Consider the following 15,004-nt stretch of genomic DNA (forward strand, 5'->3'; position numbering starts at 1 on the left):
TACTGCCTTTTCGCCCCGCGCTCCGAGCAAGTTGAGCCGATAGTCATGGCTCCTGCCAGGTTTGTAAAAAAATAAATTATATGATGCCCGTCAACGTACCCCACCATCCCTGTCAATTGAAAGATGACGTATGCCAGACTCCTATAACTAGGAGTATTGATCATCTTTCTCCATCCACTTTTCACCGCTATCCACCAGCCACTCGCAAGCTTCTCTCCCATTATGTCTACGCTCGACCAGTTGAAGAGTCAGAATGAGGCGCTGCAAGCAGGTGTGGCCAAGGTAGCCGCCGGAGCGGGAAAAACCTCCAATACTCCGAAACCATCGACAAACACACCTTCCAAAGGGGCCAAGGTCTCGACTGGCACCAAGAAGCCAGTCTCGCCAGCTACAGCTAAGACTGTCACTTTCTCGAAGGACGCTGGTGCCACGAAGACAACGGCCAATGCTGCCCCGAAAAAGATTTCTAGCGGTCATACGCCGATAGGCTCCAAGAAACCCATTCCCCCGGCAGCGGCTAAGACAACAGCATCCAAATCTCCTACTTCAGCCTCGGCTACAAACCCAACTAAGATCAGCCCTGCGTCAAAGCCACCGCCTGTTTCCGCAGCCAAGGCCACTACGGCCAAGCCCTCTACAACTCCCAACACGCCTGGCAAGGCTACTTCCACACAGGCGCCAAAACTTGCCTCTAAAACTACATCAACCGCGACACCAAAGCCCAAAACGGCCACCCCGGTGAAAAAAACACCCACTACTACGGGTTCAAGTGCTGCACCAACCACCACTCCGAGCAGCACGGCCGTCACACCTCAGGCTAAAAAGAAGCCGGTCAAGATTGAGCGGCGCCAGCCTACCACTGCTATCGGCAAAGCTAGTAACCTAGCGACCGGAACTGTGAATGGTGCCGTCAACACCGCGACCTCAGCAGTCAATAGCACCACCGGAGCCGCGCTCGGGGGTACTAATGCTGTCGTATCTGGCGCCACCGGTACCGTTGGTAAGGCAGCTGACCGACTGCCTCAAGGCGTGGGCAAGCCTGTTGGCCAGATCACCACTGGAGCTGGCAAAACAGTGAAGGGGACAACGTCCGGGTTGAACAAGACGCTGAGCTCTACGACAAAGGGTTTGGGAAAAAGCGTCACTAACACGACGGAGGGCATTGGCAATGCCGACATCAGTGCAACTGCTGGGGGGCTCACGGAGGGGGTAGGCGGGACGGTGAGTGGCGCGGGGAGAGGGCTCGGTGATACGGTCGAGGGGGCTGTCGGTGGGCTGGGGGGAACAGTAGGTGGGCCTGTTGGAGGTGTTGTTGGAGGGGTAGGAAAGGGCGTTGGAGATGCCGTTGGAGGAATTACTGGTGGTCTTGGAGATGGCGTCGGAAAGTTGGGAAAAGGAGATGTCATCGGAGGGTTGGGATCAACACTTGGTGGTGTTGGTAAAGGACTCGGGGGATTAGTCGGAGGAATTGCGGGAGGGAGAGGGGAGGAGTAAAGGTCCGTTTTCGTTTAGTTCTTGGGACAAAAATCATGCTTTAGTATGGAATGGAGCACAAATATTAATTGTATAACTAAATTATATTCTAGGATAATCGAGAACGAATTCTGCTTCACTGTAAAAGCTGCAAGGAACAAATCCAACGTTAGGGACGTTTTCATATGCGCATGCATATATAACCTTTTTTATGGAGACAAATCCATATCTACGATGTTAAACCTATTGTTTGCGTGTAGGTATGACAAGCTCCAAATTCCACGAGCACCACCAATATCCGCATATTGATAAATATCACCAAACTCAGACAGTGACGTTATTCATCAGTTCGCTCCACCAAAAAACTCAAAAAGGCCGAGCGACACCTTTTCCTTTTCGCGCCTCAGCCAAGGTTAGCTTTGTATTTGTCCTAGCATGATTTGCAATTTCGCTTTGGTGCGGGTTTCAACTCAGGAGGTTCTGAACTCGGCTTCAACTAATATCAATTTGAGGGTTCAACATGTTTAAAGATTGTTTGCTGCGCTTCTATAAGTCTACAAATATCTATTCGCTTTGCTCTGTTACAAACGCTGTCTTCTCAACATATAAAGCCAGCATCCTCATGCAGTTAGATAGATCTTTGGTCAATCTCACATTTTCCTTCCAAGGTCGAACAAAGATTCGAACATGATGCCAATCGCAAATATGCTGAAACATCAATCAGCCCAAAAGTAGTTACACCACATATCCACCGGAATTCACTTGTCGAGGCTCACTGGCCGCCTCGAACGTGCCATTAGTCAGTCTCCTCAGAGCCTGGGCCGTACTCTGCCCAGGAGCGGCCCAAGTTACGTTATGGCCAAGTGACTGCATGAAATGGACCGTCTCGTTGTTATAAGCATACTCGAAGCTTACGTAGGTGGGGTACAGCTGGTCGTGTAGCCTGGGCTGGGCTAAGGCCTGGGGTGCCGTCAATCCTAGGTCCAGCATGTAGTGAAGGTTCTGGATGGTCGCGGTGATGATACGAGAGCCACCGGCAGAGCCCACTGCAATGTAAAAGGTGCCATTGGGCCACTCCACAAGGACAGGACTGATGGACGAGAGTGGACGCTTGCCGGGTTTGATGTAGTTTGCCGGGGTCGGTATAAATCCAAAAGCGTCACTAGATCCCGGAATGGAGAAATCATTCATTTCGTTGTTCATGATTACGCCTGTCTCGGGAACCATGAGACGTGAACCGAAGAGCAGATTGACGGTTGTCGTCAGGGTAATGGCCAAGCCAGACTCGTCGGCCGCAACAACATGGGAAGTACCGGGTGTATCAAGGATCTCAGCACCTCTTGGGTCGTAGAAAGAAGCGTCATGAGTATGGGAATCGGAAATGTTGTTGCGCTTAGAGGAAGCAAAGGAATCGCTGAGCATTTCCTCTTGGTACTGATCCATGTTCTCATCGGTAGCAGAGTCACCCAGCTGGGTACGCTGGTACAAATTAGACAAACTCAAGACGCAGATGATTCAACACTCTGAACAGAATCTTGCAAGGCCTTGGGTATGTGCTTACCTCGCCGTAAACAAACTTGATAGCCTCATCTAGCCGATGAGTCGTCAAATTAACATTCTTTGAGTCACCAAAATCATTGTAGCCCTCAACAATCTTTAACGCACTCAGCGCAACACCCCCGCTACATGGTGCACGACCAGTCGTCAGTTTAAAGCCTCTGTAGTTGATACTGAGTGGCTCTTGGGTTAAGGCCGTGTAGTTTTGGAGGTCTTCCAGCGTCATGGTACCATTGGCGGCCTGCAAAGCCTGAATGGTAGCTTCTGCAATGGGACCGGTATAGAAAGCATCAGCCCCATCACTTGCGATGGTCTCCAGCGTATCAGCATATCTTTTACGGGTGATTGTTTCGTTGAGCTGAACGCGGCGGCCGTGAGGGGCAAAGTCGATGGCCCAAGTAGGATCTTCCACTAAGAAGTCGCTTTCACCCGCAGTCGCAGAATTCATATACTTTACAAGGTCTTCGTTAACACGGAATCCGTTGCGTGCCAGTGCAACAGAAGGCAAGACAACATCTTTCCAGGACAAGTTTTTGGACCCGTAATTTCTATGGAGGTACTCGAGGCCGCGCAGCTCCCCTGGAACGCCACTGGGGAATCAAAGTCAGCCGGTTTTAAATTCAAGCAGTGTAGTCTCCTTACCTAGCCAAACCCCCATAGATGGATGCATCTTCGTTGTTGCGATACATTTCCTCGAAGGCCGCCGCCGGAGCCGTCTCGCGAAAATTGATGAACTCATAGGTGCCGTTCGGGCTTCTGACAACCAAGAACCCGCCTCCTGCAATACCGGAGTGGTACATGGCGACTGTGCCCACACAAAAAACTGTTCCTACCATCGCATCTGCCGCATTGCCACCACGTTTAAGAAGGTCGGTTCCAATTTTGCTGCAAATTGAGTTTTCAGAAGCCACGGCGCCGAGCTTCCCATCCGTTGAGTTGGATGCCAAAGGGATGGCTAGGACGAACTGGAACAACAAGAAGCTCGCAAAGAGCCCTGTGCCAAAGCGTGCGAGGCTCTTCGATGGCATGGCTATAGAGGAAACTTGAAGGGTTGAAGAGGACCGTCAAACAAGGGCGGAATATTAGCAGGGGGGAGCCCAAAAGCGGGGCTAGGATGCCCAGAGCTGAGCAATGCCAAAGTTCAGATTGTAGGACGTATGTGGCCGCGTTCGGTCAATAGATGAAGAAAGAGGAAGAGGAGGTAGTTTGTGCTACATATTAGTCGGAAGCCGCGTAGCTAATAATGCCGGTCAGTCAGGCCGCATTGCCGTGCAAAGCCATGGTGTTGTTGCACAGATAGCTACCTGCTGGGATTTTCGGCGTGGTGGTTGGAAGGTGGTAGCGAGCACGCAAGATAAGAAGCTACATCTCGCGTCCATCATCCATGCATCGGTCGACAAGGCGACGGCCCGATCGACCAAGTCATGGCCGACGAGAGAGTAGCTTGCGAACTCTTTGTGCAAAGTAAGCGTTGCTTTTCGCAATAGACGGCAACTGCCATCAAGCATTCTCGTCCGTTCTGCCCAAACTCCTGTGGGTAACTACATTGCACTCAAAGAAAAAGAAAATAATAGTCAGGAATATTTGAATATTTCGACAAGAAAGCGGGCGAGGGTCAGTCGAGCTTTTCGGGGTGCTTTTCCACTTTGACAGCAGGAAGCCGACGACCTGCCTAAATGCAGCGGATTTCCGACTTTCATGACTTGCGGATGAGCATGGAGATGCGGGGTTAGTTGGATGATGACGGCTGCGCAGATCTTTTATGTCTCGGGTAATCGTCATTCCACACTCCCTGAAGACAGCCGTAGCCTTCCCGCTTGCTACGGGACGCTATCACTGAGCACTAGATATCATAAGGCTTTATACCATGAGGGATACAAGGGATCAGATGTTCGACGTTGTATCTAGTGTTTCGGGTTCTAGCCAAGAAAAGGCACGGCAGGGCACTTCTGGCATGCCATGTCCTTGCAGTGCCCTTTATTGACTATCCCCCAAAAGTCAAATGGTGAGAGGGGCTTGCCATATGTAACAGGTTGCAGCGAATGATTTGAGCCGAGGGTTGGTTGGGCTGACCCTGGCTTACAGGCAGCCACCAACGGTACACTCCACGCGGGGAGAAACCTGAACTGCGACAGGTCAATCTGCGATCCACTTTCTTCCTACGTTCGAAGTTGTTGTTAGCTCTTCTGCCACGTACCGCAGCTAGGCAAGTAAATGCCTTTCCCGACTTTTGACAGCAGTGGGTCTGCGTACACGTACCGTAAAGCTTCTTTCCATCCGCAATCAGGAAGGCACCTCGCCCACAGGACCAGGGCACGCGCCACGTTCAGGATCAGACGAGACGTCCAATGTTATTTCTAGCGCCTTGTGCTTTGACCGGCGAGGGGGCTAATGTTACTTTGGGCCCTGCCACTGACATCTGGCAAGTGATCCGACGTTCAATGTTGTTTTTAGCGCGGTACGGCTTAAGTCGGAGAGACCTGTACTCTACGAGTACTCTACTCGTATTCCATGGAGCCTTAGTGTGGAAAGCAAGCTTTTGCATAGCCTTACTGTCTTCTGCGTAATCGGTACCATTTCAGAGCCTAGAGTAGAGGTTGGACGTTAATCTTCAAAAATATTATTCCTGGCCGGATAAGCCCCACATTAATTGTAGATGCTGGCAGGCTGCTACTTTCGCCACCAAGCGCAATAACAAAGGTTGAACCCATTTTGATGGTGCCCATCCAGGCCTAACGACAGCGCATGCTGATTACCAATACGAAACTTGTACACCGCTTCCCAGTGCGGGTTATATGTGGGGGTTCGAACAAGAAGATGTTAAGCCGCCATGAGGGGTAGGTAGATCCTACGTTCGAAGTTGTTTTTAGCGCTCCATGCTTACACCGAAAAAGTGCTTGAAACTGGGGTCTCCCAACGGCCTCACAGCAGCCGTTACGTCATGATGCCGTGAGTTGAGCGGGTGGAGACTCGGAAACCAGTGCTTGTCTTCTTTATAATGACGACCAAGACCCAAAGTTGCATGATTCGACTGTTCGGACGGTCGCAGTTATTGATTTTAGCGTCCACGTGTTTTGTACGGAAGCCGAAGAAACGAGAAGCAATATGCTCTAGCCCTAGCCATTAGCTCGACCGTCGTCCTGCCGACTTTCCTGAGCCAGGCCAATATGCGGTAAGAGGTTGCACAATGTCGGTTCAGACGTCCAATGTTGATGCTAGCGTTTCCCCAGAGGCTTTAAAGGTGCCGGGAGAGCGCAAATTAAAGAGGATCGACTGTTCAGCGGTTGTCCAAGTCCGTTTCACCGTGACCCCATGGTAGAACGGCGGCGCCCAATTGTGATGAAAAGCCAGGTTACGCAAAAATCCAAATTACTTAGATGTTCGATGTTAGACGTTAGCGCGGCATCGTCTGCCGGAAGGGGCATGATGTGAAGACTATTTGCAAGTCCCATGTGTCCGAATTTTCGACTTTGGCACCCCTCGTTTCAGTTTGCCGGCAAAAGAATAGGCGAACAACGCCGAGAGTGCGTGTATAGGCTTCCAAGGCGAAGGGAATAGCCATGCCAGAAACTGGTATGTGATAGGGCCTACCGTCGATGGTTGATCATATATGTATTTTGCGGACGCACCAGTACACCCTTTCCATGTTGTACATTGAAATAAATCAGCTTGGAGAGCTTTCGAGATCTGCTCCAGGTTAGGTATCGCAGATACTCCATAAACCGCTCTTCTGCACTTATGCCTTGGCCTTTCCTTTCTTCGGCTCTCTTCTTCTTTCCCAGACCTGAACATAACTCTCTTTCGTAAAGAGCGTTTCCGCCCGCGCCTTCTCAACGAACAGATCCTGCACTTCCAGCCAGTCCTCCCTGGACTTGTCTCTCAGCTGAACACGCCAAACCTTCCCCTCCGCCTCACCCTCCACGCTGTCATCCCTACTCCTGATCGCTTCGTGCGTGATGTTTGCGACCAAATCGTACCAGATCGGCTCACCTGGAGGATGCACAGCCGGGTTGGGCTCAACATAAGGACTCATGTCGAGGGAACGCACAGGAAACGTGACAATGGTCGGGTTGCGCTCAGATACAAATTTGTTCTTTGAGAAACGCTTGATGTGAAATAGAAGGTAAGGCGGTAGAGGGTGTAGGAGGCGATAACGTCGGCGATAGTTCAGGCGTTCTTGTGCCGAAACTCCATCGTACTTGCTCAATACCCTAGTGAGGGGAACCTGGGGGATGATGTTCTTGTCTAGTTCGTCTTGAAACAGGGGTGCGGGCGGCAGGTCGAGAGTCAGGATGAGGAAGTGTGACTTTTCCGTCTGAACGTCTGCGTCCTCGAAGCGGAGGCGGTCGCCAGCGTCGGCGCGAGCGGTGATGAGCTGGGACTCTATTTTCAAAGTACCTTGGAAGACACGTTGGATTATGCTAGAGCCAGGTTTTGTTTTACTGCCTCCAAGTGAAAGATGCAAGTTGTTGAGAAACCAGGAGAGGAAGTCCACTGGATCAGATTGCTCCGTCAAGGTAAAGCGTTTCGAAGAGCGAAGTGCAATCTCCTGGAGCAGTTCGTGCGGAGAGACATGTGCCTTGAATGCACGAGGATTCCAAATTTTGCGGACCAGAGTGCTGAATCGTTGGGCCAACTGTGGGCGGGAGGAAAGGTCTTCGAGCATGAAGAAGTTACGAAGTGGCGTTACATGAGCCAATGCATGCGTGACAACATTGAAGTAGTCGTTGGCTTTGATGTTGTTCATGCCCACGAAGCCCGGGATGTACTTGCGGCCGACGAGATCCCACGCTTGCCTTTGTTCTCTGTCCAGCTTCGTCACCTCCTCTTTGGACAATTTAGGGTCTACCACGAACTTGATATCCTCGAGAGACTTGCTTTTTACTTCATAGCCCTCTGGAAGAACGTATACTTTCTTCGTCTCCAAGTTGATATAGACATGGTGTCCCTCTTCCAGCGCATGGAAGTATGCTTGCGATTTAGGCCCGCGACCTTGGTAGTACTTGCCGCACACCAAACAGGCGTAAACATTGATGTTGGAGAGAGTGACCGAACAGAGCTTCTCGAAGTCGAAGTCCAGGACCTTGCGTTCGATTGTGTCCAGGTAGAGATCGGTATAGCCTTCTGCGGGCCCTTCCTGGCGCTTCGGGGCATCTATGGCAGGTTTGTCGGCTTCCTCGTCGTCTAGTAATACACCGGCCTCCTGGAGCTCAGCAAGCCTTTCGCCTGCCGCATCCGCGACATCTACTTTCACTTCATCTTCCGGCCGCGAGGGCATGAGGCCGCCATTGGCATTTCCGTTGCGGAAAGGTAAGTCTTGAGCGTCTTCGTCAGCATCTTCGACGCGCGCGCGTTTCGAAGCAGGGGAATCCTCAGGGAGGGCATCCCCAAGTGATGCGGCGGCCCTCTTAGACATGGCAGTGGGCGACTGTGGATGGAGGACAGCGTGGCGCGAGAGAACGAGGCTCCGTCGCAACTCTACCCAGGTGAGCGAGCTGGAGAGCTGTCGAAGGCGGGTTTAACCGCGGAAACCCCGGGCCCTATGATTTTCACGTCTCCCCCAGGCACAACGCGTCCGCGGCAGTGTAAAGACCCCTCCTTAATCCCAATACCTCCGTCCATTCAGATCTCTCGCCATGGTATGTCCAACACCAAAACCGGCATTTGTTTCCTGCACTAACACAGCCCAGGCCCAAAACCCGACCCAGATCTTCGCCGAGGACGTGCAGGAGGAGAGGGGTGAAAATGCCCGTCTCTCCGCCTTTGTTGGCGCCATCGCAGTTGGTGACTTGGTAAAGAGCACGCTGGGACCCAAGGGAATGGACAAGATATTACAATCAGCGTGTGTAGCGGGATGGCATAGCTAAGGGGCGACAGTCGGCTAACGTGGGGCTCTATCTAGTTCCACCGGCGAGATCATGGTCACGAATGACGGTGCTACTATCCTCAAGTCCATCGCCCTTGACAATGCCGCCGCTAAGGTCCTTGTCAACATATCGAAAGTCCAGGATGACGAGGTTGGCGATGGAACCACTTCCGTCACAGTGCTGGCGGCGGAGCTGCTGCGGGAGGCCGAGCAGCTTGTCAACCAGAAGATTCATCCCCAGACGATCATTGAAGGTTACAGGATAGCGAGCAAAGCTGCACTCGAGGCCTTGGAGAAGGTCGCGGTGGACAACAGCAAAGACATTGCTGCCTTCCGGAAAGACCTGATTGCGATCGCGAAGACCACTCTGAGCTCCAAGGTGCTCAGCCAGGACCGCGAGCAGTTCGCAGAGTTGGCTGTCGATGCCGTTCTGAGGCTGGGCGGCTCCTCCGACCTTACACACATCCAGATCATCAAGAAGGCGGGCGGCAAGCTCAAGGACTCGTACTTGGATGAGGGCTTCATTCTGGACAAGAAGTTCGGCGTCAACCAGCCGAAGCGCATTGAGAACGCCAAGATCTTGGTGGCAAATACGGCTATGGACACGGACAAGGTCAAGATCTTCGGTGCGAGAGTAAAGGTTGACGGCACCAGCAAGCTCGCGGAGCTGGAGAAGGCGGAGAGGGAAAAGATGAAGCAGAAGGTGGATCGCATTAAGTCCCACGGCATCAACTGCTTCGTCAACAGGCAGCTCATCTACAACTGGCCTGAGCAGCTCTTCGCCGACTCGGGTATCTGCTCGATCGAGCATGCCGACTTCGACGGCGTGGAGAGACTGGCCCTGGTTACTGGCGGTGAGATCACCTCCACCTTTGATCACCCTGAGCAGGTCAAGCTCGGCCACTGCGACCTCATCGAGGAAGTCATCATTGGCGAAGACACCCTAATTAGGTTTTCTGGGGTCGCGGCAGGAAAGGCTTGCACTATCGTCCTTCGCGGTGCTACCGAGCAGCTTCTCGACGAGGCTGAGCGTTCGCTGCACGATGCTCTTGCCGTTCTCTCTCAGACCGTCAAGGAGCCTAGGACGACGCTTGGTGGTGGTTGCGCGGAGATGGTTATGGCCAAGGCCGTTGACCAGGCTGCGCACAACGTTGCGGGCAAGAAGGCCATTGCCGTCGACTCTTTCGCCAAGGCTTTGCGTCAGCTTCCTACCATACTCGCGGACAACGCCGGTTTCGACTCGAGCGATCTCGTTAGCAGGCTAAGGAAAGCTGTTTACAACGGCATGACCAGCTCGGGACTTGACCTACTGACGCCGGGCGGTGGTATTGTCGACATGAGGGAGCTGGGTGTGGTTGAAAGCTACAAGCTGAAGAGGGCTGTTGTGTCATCGGCAAGCGAGGCCGCAGAGGTAAGCAAACATGGGTCCCCGGCGCAATGTGCACATAGACTAACGGTTCGCAGTTGTTGCTGAGAGTCGACAACATCATTCGCAGCGCCCCCAGGCAGAGGACGCGCATGTAAGGGGGGTAGTTGGTTCTGAGGATGGAGCAGAGGGCGGTGGCGCGTAGGAGCAGGATGAACGAACTCGACTGGTTACGATAGAAGCGTGCAACGGTCGGAGGGGTAGATATTGTTATAATATACACGCCCCTCGTGAGCAACACATCCCAATTATGAATGCGACCTGTAGATCCACCTACGGAGTGACCTATAGGAAACGTTTTAGAGGTACCGTAAGCATACCTACATGCTCCTATATTTAAATTTGGAGCGACTTGACATCACCACTGTCACTCACCGTAGGGATGGGTATGTCTGAATGACAATGAGGTCCGTCACGTCACTGTCAAGCGAGATTCATTGCCTACCTTACCTACCTACCTAACGAGACGATGGTGCTTGTACGCATATGTGTATTACCTATGCGTGCACCCTAAGACCCCTTCACTCATGTCCAGGACTCGGGCTTCTTTCTAGGCTGCTTGTATGCTCCCCCATCTCGCTAGACGGCAGATCTCTCTTGCCGGTGAGGGGCGTCATCTCCCCCTCCGACGGTACCGGGAGTTAATGAACGAATGGATTGCGAAATGATCGCCTGCGGGGGATGGGCTGATTTGAGGGCGTGGTCCTTGCATGGGCGACGCGCAATCCGTGTGTGAAGTTGCGCAGGCTTGATCGTCAGGCTGAGGCCTGCGAGGGCGGCGTTGCACCCTGCACCCCTGTCTGCCCTTCCCCGTCCCGCCCGCCCGCTCGCGCCTGCGCCTGCGCCTGCGCCTGCGCCCGCGCACACCACCTCGTCTCACGCCCCAGCCCAGTCCGGCCCCAGGCCAGCTTTTTGCTTCCACTGCATTCTCTTCACCACGACCCATCCTTCCAACCCTCTGATGCCTCACGCCTGTCCTCCAAGAGGCCTGTTTCGGGCGCAGCGATACTCCCATTAAACCGCTTTCTTCATGCCGCGCCGTCGCCCTCCCGGCAGACGAGGGCAGTCGGCTGCTTTTAGCTCGACCCTGATCGCCCTTCTCCTCGTCTTCCCGCTCGTGGCCTCCACTCAGCAGCAGTACCATGGCCATCAATCCAATGTTCGCCGGAACTCTCCGCGCGAAGAGACGCTCCTCGACACCTCGACCCGCAACTCGCACTGGTCCGAGGACCATCTAAACACCCTCTCTGAGCACTCCGTCAAGGATGTCCGACACAACACAGAAACCCCTTTCATCTCCAAGAACGAGCGCGCCATTGCGACTCTCGCTCCAGCAGGCTCCGAGTTTGCTGTTCGAGCACCTCCTGCCAGGTCCGCTGCCGGTCCCTCTGGTGCCATCTCCTCCCGAGAACGTGCGCGGTCCTTGCAGGATTGGGAAGTCGTGGACTTTGTCCTTTTGGCGACTGTCGATGGGATGATGCATGCTAGAGACAGAAACACTGGCGAGGAGCGATGGACTCTGTACGCCGACCGTCCTATGGTGGACATGGTCTACCATCGAAGAAACTCCACTGGAGGACCCAGTGACCAAATTCTGGACGAGGGCTTCGAATGGATAGTCGAGCCAAATCAGGACGGGAGTCTATACATAGCGACACCCGCTCCGAACATTGGCATCCAGAAGCTCGGTCTCACCGTCAAGCAGCTCGCCGAAGAACTTTCGCCTTACGCTAGTGAAGATCCCCCAGTCGTCTACACGGCCGAAAAGAGGATTACCATGTACACCGTCGATGCCACTACTGGCCGAATCCTCAAACAATTCAATTCCGGAGGCGCCAGCAGTTACGAAGGCGAAGGCAGTTGCCGTCTCAAAGGATTCGAGGGTGTTGATGATGACGCCTGCAAGCCTACCGGCACGCTGGCGCTGGGCCGTACGGAATACACGGTCGGCATCGCCAACAGGGACACAGGTGCTCCGATTTGCACAATAAGATATTTCGAATGGGCGGCCAACAATCGGGACCGAGACTTACACAGCCAGTATTCGTCGACCATGGACAACAAGTACATTTACAGCAAGTTCAACGGTCATGTCTTTGCCCTGGATCATACCCGAGACATAGAGCGGCGAGTGTACAGAGGAAAGTTTGACTCGCCCGTCGTGCGGGTTTTCGATGTGGTCAGGCCGTTCCATGCGAACTCCAACTCCCGAGATACGGCACTTGTGCTACTTCCGCAGCCTCCTGGGCCGGCTATTGTTCAGGACGTCGAGCAGGATGTCTTCGTTAACTGCACCGAGAACGGCAGCTGGTACGCGATGTCTGAGAGCAGCTATCCTGCGGTCACCGATGGCGCGACGAGGGCACAATGCTACTCAGTGGATTGGAATCAGCTCGCCATCAACTGGGGTGTAAATCATCCATCCATCAAGCCCTTCCTTGTTGGTGTCCATTCGTTGTCGGACGATAATCGAGCAACCCCATCACATCTCGCGACTATTGGAGGGACAGAAGAAGTTTCTTCTGTTAACAAACCTGCTGGTGACATGCAGCCTGTCATCTCTACCAGATCCGCTCCCACGCCACTTCCAACTCCTCAAAAGCCAACCTGGGGTCTGTTCTTTTGGACTTTGGTTGTTGCAATTGCTTTTCTGTACCTCGGTGCTGTCGTTGACTGGAAGAAAACTTTACACGATCCACTCTCTACGTTGAAAGCAAACACCGCTGTTCCTGATCTGTCTCCTAGAGTCCCACAGATTGAAATTTCTGAGGCCCAGTCGCCAACCGAGGAACCTGAGGAGGCAACAGATGAGCAGCGCAAGGAAGTACGCTTCAAGGTCGCCGAGGAAGAAATTTCCGTCCCTGGAGACGAAACACCGCCATCTCCCACTGACAGCGAATCCAAACTTCTTCCGGATAATGGTTCCGAGAGACCGGTCTCACCTGGACCGGGTGAGGATGGCGAGAATGCGGAGGCGCCGAAAAAGAAGAAAGCACACCGTGGCGTGCGTGGGGGTAGGAAGCGTAAGGGGAAGAAGAAGTCGTCTGAGGAGGAGGAAGATGGCGGTATTAGAGTCGTGGAAGATGTCAAGAAATTCGGCGAGGAACAAGCTCCTAAGCCTGAGAGCATAGAGGACCAAGATGCCTCATCCTTGTCAGCTGCCAAGCAACTCCACAACCTCACCATAACAAATCGCGTCCTTGGCAGTGGAAGTGGTGGTACTTTCGTCTTCGAAGGAAAATTCGAGGTAGGTCAAATGTGTAGATGGCTTCGTGTGCCCCAACTAACGCCTACTAGGGACGTGATGTTGCCGTTAAACGGATGCTTCATGAGTACTACGAGCTCGCTGACCAAGAAGTCAACCTCCTAACGCAGAGCGATGATCATCCCAACGTCATCCGTTACTTCTGTAGGCAAAACGACAAAGACTTCCTTTACATCGCCGTGGAGCTTTGCCAAGCCAGTCTTTGGGACCTGTACTCCGAGAGCAGCATTAGAAGCGACTACGAGGACTGGACAGATAAACAGAGCCGACTCGTCGGCGAGATAAACAAGGACGTTCCTCGGGCACTCTATCAACTGGCGGCTGGTTTGAACCATCTTCATGGCCTGAGGATCATCCATCGAGATATCAAACCACAAAACATTCTCATTGCCTACCCGAAGAAGAACCAAACTGGGGGCCCTCGTTTCGTCATCTCTGATTTTGGTCTTTGCAAAACATTACCTGACGGCGTTAGCACATTGGTCGGTACAACAACCAATGCTGGCACTGTGGGATGGAAAGCTCCCGAGCTCATCCTCCAGCCAAAAGAGATCGAAGGGCGTGGGAGCTCCACTGGTCATACCCGTGACTCTTCTCAGTCCAACGACGCTGTCAGCCAAGGCGTCAAGCGCTCTGTGGATATCTTCTCCCTGGGCTGTGTATTCTTCTACGTCCTGACCAACGGCTCGCATCCCTTTGACGACGAAGAAGGATGGATGCAAATGCGCGAACTCAACATCAAGAAGAACAAGTACAACTTTAGCAAGCTCGAATATCTGGGTGACGACGCAGAAGAACCCATGCACCTTATTTCGCGCATGCTGTCAAACAACCCTGTCGACCGTCCCACAGCTGCGCAAGTCATGCAACATCCTTTCTTTTGGAATGCTGAAAAGCGCCTCACCTTCCTGTGCCAGGTCTCGGACCGCTTCGAATTTGAGCCGCGCGACCCGCCCTCCAAGGAGCTGCTCAGACTGGAATCGCACAACGTCGAAGTTATTTGTAGCGCCAGGGGCACTCATCCGATAAAATTCCCAGACTTTTTAGCAAAGTTGGACAGAAAATTCATCGACACGCTGGGCAAGCAGCGCAAGTACCAAGGTGACCGCATGCTTGACCTCCTCCGCGCGCTACGCAACAAAAAGAACCACTACTACGACATGCCGCCCGATGTGCAGGCCAAGGTCGGCCCGTTGCCAGATGGCTATCTCAGGTACTGGACGACGCGGTTCCCGAAGTTACTGATGGCCTGCTACGAGGCGGTGCAGGAGTGTGGATTCCATAAGGAGGCGGGCTTCAGGCCGTTCTACGAAGGAGAGGTGAAATGAGCGGCGCTTCGGGGGGTTTTTTTTTCTTTGGTTGGTTACTCTTTCGTTTGTATGATGGCAATGACGGCATTGATGGTGGCCCGCGTCTG

General features: G+C 53.2%; 5 protein-coding genes across 5 annotated transcripts; 3 read left to right on the forward strand and 2 right to left on the reverse strand.

The window, feature by feature from the left end:
• Window positions 1–222: 222 nt before the first annotated feature.
• K452DRAFT_358540 (uncharacterized protein) lies at window positions 223–1,520 on the forward strand (the record flags this gene model as incomplete). Its single annotated transcript, XM_033546204.1, has 1 exon — window positions 223–1,520. The coding sequence occupies one exon, from the start codon at window positions 223–225 to the stop codon at window positions 1,492–1,494; it is 1,272 nt and encodes a 423-aa protein (XP_033397789.1). The 3' UTR covers window positions 1,495–1,520.
• A 442-nt stretch (window positions 1,521–1,962) lies between these two features.
• On the reverse strand, window positions 1,963–4,276 carry K452DRAFT_249873 (uncharacterized protein). The gene is made up of 3 exons (XM_033538155.1): window positions 3,673–4,276; window positions 3,035–3,620; window positions 1,963–2,952 (listed from the first exon to the last, which is right to left on the reverse strand). Exons 1-3 carry the CDS (start codon window positions 4,056–4,058, stop codon window positions 2,209–2,211), a joined length of 1,716 nt encoding a protein of 571 aa, XP_033397790.1. The 5' UTR covers window positions 4,059–4,276; the 3' UTR covers window positions 1,963–2,208.
• A 2,279-nt stretch (window positions 4,277–6,555) lies between these two features.
• On the reverse strand, window positions 6,556–8,500 carry K452DRAFT_287282 (uncharacterized protein). Its single transcript, XM_033540445.1, has one exon. The coding sequence runs from the start codon at window positions 8,444–8,446 to the stop codon at window positions 6,767–6,769; it is 1,680 nt and encodes a 559-aa protein (XP_033397791.1). The 5' UTR covers window positions 8,447–8,500; the 3' UTR covers window positions 6,556–6,766.
• A 104-nt stretch (window positions 8,501–8,604) lies between these two features.
• K452DRAFT_351061 (uncharacterized protein) lies at window positions 8,605–10,584 on the forward strand. Its single transcript, XM_033545693.1, has 4 exons — window positions 8,605–8,669; window positions 8,721–8,872; window positions 8,933–10,307; window positions 10,361–10,584. Exons 1-4 carry the CDS (start codon window positions 8,667–8,669, stop codon window positions 10,418–10,420), a joined length of 1,590 nt encoding a protein of 529 aa, XP_033397792.1. The 5' UTR covers window positions 8,605–8,666; the 3' UTR covers window positions 10,421–10,584.
• A 768-nt stretch (window positions 10,585–11,352) lies between these two features.
• On the forward strand, window positions 11,353–14,915 carry K452DRAFT_227232 (uncharacterized protein; the record flags this gene model as incomplete). The annotated part of the gene is made up of 2 exons (XM_033536886.1): window positions 11,353–13,569; window positions 13,620–14,915. The coding sequence occupies 2 exons, from the start codon at window positions 11,353–11,355 to the stop codon at window positions 14,913–14,915; spliced, it is 3,513 nt and encodes a 1,170-aa protein (XP_033397793.1).
• Window positions 14,916–15,004: the final 89 nt, after the last annotated feature.

Source organism: Aplosporella prunicola (assembly GCF_010093885.1).
Source record: "Aplosporella prunicola CBS 121167 unplaced genomic scaffold K452scaffold_12, whole genome shotgun sequence".
Classification (NCBI taxonomy): Eukaryota; Fungi; Ascomycota; class Dothideomycetes; order Botryosphaeriales; family Aplosporellaceae; genus Aplosporella; species Aplosporella prunicola.